General features: G+C 33.6%; 1 protein-coding gene across 1 annotated transcript; it reads right to left on the reverse strand.

Moving 5' to 3' along the window:
- Nucleotides 1-3928: 3928 nt before the first annotated feature.
- On the reverse strand, nucleotides 3929-4486 carry LOC147548543 (uncharacterized). Its single transcript, XM_086668071.1, has one exon. The coding sequence runs from the start codon at nucleotides 4484-4486 to the stop codon at nucleotides 3929-3931; it is 558 nt and encodes a 185-aa protein (XP_086524197.1).
- Between the last annotated feature and the right edge of the window lie 236 nt (nucleotides 4487-4722).

Raw genomic sequence — 4722 nt, forward strand, 5'->3', positions numbered from 1 at the left:
GGTTGTATTATATTATCTCCACAATCGTGGAATTGATTGGTCACAACTCGATAGACTTGATGACTCAATATAATTCAATGATCTAAAATACATAGAGGTCACTTCTATTTATAGAGTGACTTGGGTATCTTAGTTTCCTAGGATTCTATGTAGGATAAATACAAGATAACTAAATAGTATATGCTAATTTCAACAAAAATATATATATATATATATATATATATATATATATATATATATATATATATATATATATATATATATATATATGCTAAATCTTCATATATCTTGGACGCTTGATATTTCATATCTTTGGATCTCGATCCTTATAGTCTAATACACCCCCTCAAATTGGAATGCGGAACTTGTGAAGTATCCAACTTGAATCTTGTACTTGTGAAGTATCCTTAAAGCTTGAACTTGAAATAACTTTTTAATGTCAAACAATTGGCAATGGTCGGGAATACTTTGTTTGCAACTCAACTATATATATAAGTAACTTTTTGGTAATTTGAAGAGGCTTGAAAACTGAAATTCTTCAACTGAAATCATCTTGATCAGTAATGCTTGATAATATATATATTTTTCTTCTTGCCTTCTTGTCTTTCTTTCTTCATATCCACAAAGATTAGAAAATAATGGAAGTGAATATTACGCATAAAAGTCGGTGATTGAGAAGATCAAACTCGTATGAATGTTGACGAATTGACCAGAGCCGGATGGTTACGGTTCGTTAGGATACATCTTTCTGACATTGTTAACACAAGCAGAAGCCACAAGAGAAGATTATGATACGAATAAGTAAGTATATACTGATGAAGATATTGAAGAGGCGGAAGTAACAAGTAAAGTTGATGATAAAACCCTAGAAACGTTAATCTCGATTTTGAGATGATGATAATCACAAGATAGCTTGGAAAAGTAAAAAAAAATGACAAAGCGATTTGATTGATGATTAAATCATAACGATTTAAGAGACTTTGGAAAAAAATAGAGTTTGCCGAAAAACGGTGGTGGATACGCCAGAGAATAGAGCATATATTCTTGTTTTGACAAGTCGGGCACCAACCGAGGAAACACCCACACGCGCCGGTGGTGGTGGTGGAGTTGTTTGAGAGAGACAACTCGATTGAAGGCAGAGGATGGAAAATGACTTGAAGATGAATATCCCAAATATGATATGAGTAACTGAAAATTACATATAACAAAATCAATACCTCTCAAATTAGAGATCGAATATTAGCTTGGTGCCTCTCAAATTCACATGATGACAAATACCCCTCTGTGATAATAATTGTTCTCGACATGATTAGATGAATGAATTGAATACTGTAGTAATAGTAATTAAGACCCAACTAATGATGAGTGCCTTTTTTTGTGAGAGAACTATTCGACGGATAGTTGACTGTGATGCTGTCAGTAAGGAAGTCATAACATGATTAGTATTTTGAAAAGAAAACAAATCCACGACAGTGATGATTGAATCACAATAATGAGGGGAAAAACGAAAGCTAAAACAACACAGGATTAACAAAAATGCGTCGCAACTAGAAACAATTGGATATGAGGGACAGTTAAATTATGTTGCAAAATAATTTTCCAACAGTAAGAAACTGTGGCAGAAAATTGCCACACAAAACTGTGACAAAAAGTCTGTCACAAATATTAATTTACAAATGTCCAGCAAAATCTAAGGTTTTCCAAAACAAGGGTTCTCAATCTCGATGATTGGTATAGTCCATGTGTGTTGATATATTAGAAGATATAAACTAAAATAAAGAACACAGTAGTTTACGTGGTTCGATCGAAGGATCACGACCTACATCCACGGAGATAGTCATTAATGGTTGTATTATATTATCTCCACAATCGTGGATTTGATTGGTTACAACTCGATAGACTCGATGACTCAATGTAACTCAATGATCTAAAATACATAGATGTCACTTCTATTTATAGAGTGACTTGGGTATCTTAGTTTCCTAGGGCTCTATAGAATAAATACAAGATAACTAAATAATATATGTTAAATATTCATATATCTTGAACACTTGATATATCAATTTTTCGGATCTCGATCCATCTCGATCCTTTTAGTCTAATAGATTTTCACTCATAATGTGTGGCAGGGGCGTGGGAGAAGACGAGAGGAATTGTAAATGTCTTTTATTGAAAATTATGCCTGTAAGTGATCTTTTCTCGTGGCATTATAGTTCCTTTAAAAATTGTTTTTCACCTGAAAATTGGATAAAAAATTGATGATTCTTTGGTGAGATACTAATAATGTGAGGATTTCCTCATCTCATAATAGTTTGTGACACTACAAAAGGGATGAACTTTGGATAGGCCTTTTTGTTACGGATTACGAAAATGGTAGCTATTAGTGACCATTTGCTATGGATAATTTTTTGTCATAGCAAATGATGACCAACTGCTACAACCTTTGTTGTATGTCGCTACACATGGGTCCGTGTTAAATGTGTCTTACTACCACTTTTTCTGAAAATTGAAAAAGTCTCTTTTGGCTAAGACCCTCTTTCCCCTCAAACAACGACAAAAAAAAATTGAAGAATAAAGGACCCCTTTAGATTTTAGGTATAATTGTTTGAAAGTCATTCTAAGAACTTGTTTGTAGCTTAGTTGGTAAATATCTTGTTTGACAAGATATACAGAGGTAATGAGTTCAATGCTCTCTCCTTTAGTATCTTTTTCTTCAAATAATCGATTAAGAGTATATACTTCTACGCTAATGCTTTACAGAATGTGGAATTACTTACTTTTCTCATTCTCTTTTTTTGGATATTAATTTCTAAATGTAAATATATAGAACTAGAATTTAATACTTTTGGTAGGGTTAGTCATGACTTTTTTAAGGCCGAAGCGGACTTAGTAAATGTGGTCCTGAATTTCTTTTTATTATAAAAGTATAATTTTCCAAACTCCGTACGCTATTTTTTTTTTCGAAAAAGAATCTATCAATTTTCCAAAAGGAATCTATCAATATGTAAGGTTGTGCAGGCTGTGCACATAATAAAGTTTGTGAAATCTCACACATATAATACAAGATTTAAACACATGTTAATTTGCACAACCTCAAAAAGCCTGACGCTTTATGGAAACAAAAAAAAATTCGGAGTACAAGATTGTGCATTTTGACAAATTTTTCAAGGTGCAAAATTTTAAAGGAAAATAGAGCATAAACTTCTTTTTTGTATCTCCTAGCACTAACTCCACCCACCACCACGATTAATTTTTGCCTTTCTTCTTCTTCTTTCCTTCCACCACTACCACCTCTATTTGTTTTTATTCTATCTCCCCCTCCTCACTGTCATCTTCCCTGTATCTCATCAATCCTCTATCTTTTCAATCGTCTATTTCCATCTAATTCGGATTTAATTAGCCCGAAAGTCGATCTGGTTGGGAAAAATCACCTAAACCAAATCGGTTGCTATAATATTATTTGCTATTTCACATGACTAATGGTTTAGACTATGTAATATTTTTTGTTATTAAAATGAGGGGATTTAATTGATAAGCTAATTTCTTGTTGTGATGGATTTTCACTATTCATACATAAAATATAGGTAATGAAAGTAACCCAATATCACTATTTGTTGAATTGAAGAGATATTGTTGTTGGTACTTACCAGAGTGCATTGTTGGTTGAAATTGAAAGAAGAAGATATTGTTGATATCCTTCAGGGTATGATCTTCCAAAACCTGAGTTAGTACATTTGTTCTCTGTTATCTCCCAAATGGGGCAGAAGAAAATAACGTCTCTTTAATTCAGTTTGGGGATCTGCCCATTAATACGAACAACCCCATAACTGATTGGTGGTTATAAAAGTAAATTACTAAACCACCCATTAGACTTTTTTTTTTTGATGAAAATAACTAGCATTAAAAACCAAACGTACATACAAAGTCTCTAATTTAAAGCAGAAACAAAAGAAGATACAACATTCCAAACTTGTCTCCGACCATTTCGTCTTCCCCATTTCGCGAGATCATCTGCTTGGACATTGCATTCCCTAGGAGCGTGAGTGAAGATAATGTTTGAGAATTTGTCTTTAAGAGCCATCGCTTGTTTCAAAATATTTTTGGACTGCCAGTGTACCCCATCATTTTTACCGTTGATGAATTGGATCAAAGCTTGATTATCGCTTTCTATGTGCACGTGACTTATGCTCAGTTGTATAGCCCATAACATACTAAAGTGGATCGCCATGCTTTCACATTCTTCTGCGTTTTGGCATCGAACTGAATCGGCTGCTGCTATGATAAAGTTAGCTTCGTCATCGTGAATGATACATCCGATTCTGGCTGGTTCTGTAAATTCGGTAAATGAAGCGTCAACATTAAACTTAAGGAATGGTGTCGATGGAGGTCTCCGTTGTTGTTTCTCTGATTTTGCCTTGCATTTGTTAGTAATAACAGACTCAATTTTAAGCGGAGAAGTTGTGGTATTGTTAATCCGAGAGATCATTTGTATTGGTGTTTGTTTCTTTGTCGTAAAGTAGTTTTCACACCTAGCTTTCCATATAAACCATAGTATTTTTGCATATAAATCGGTTGTGTCTTCATCTAACTTTTTCCATTGTTTTATCCAACGATGTACAATATAACATCACATGGAACCAGATCGCTTTCGCATATGTGCAATGTAACATCACATGGTTCAGAGTTTCATATTCATTACAGTTGATACAGGAGTACGAGTTA

This window comes from Eschscholzia californica, unplaced genomic scaffold (assembly GCF_041429995.1).
Source record: "Eschscholzia californica isolate CP2 unplaced genomic scaffold, dmEscCali1.0.p SCAF_3, whole genome shotgun sequence".
Taxonomy (NCBI): Eukaryota; Viridiplantae; Streptophyta; class Magnoliopsida; order Ranunculales; family Papaveraceae; genus Eschscholzia; species Eschscholzia californica.

Coding starts and splice junctions, on each gene's coding strand:
- LOC147548543 (XM_086668071.1), bottom strand. CDS start 4,486: ATGATCTCTCGGATTAACAATACCACAACTTCTCCGCTTAAAATTGAG.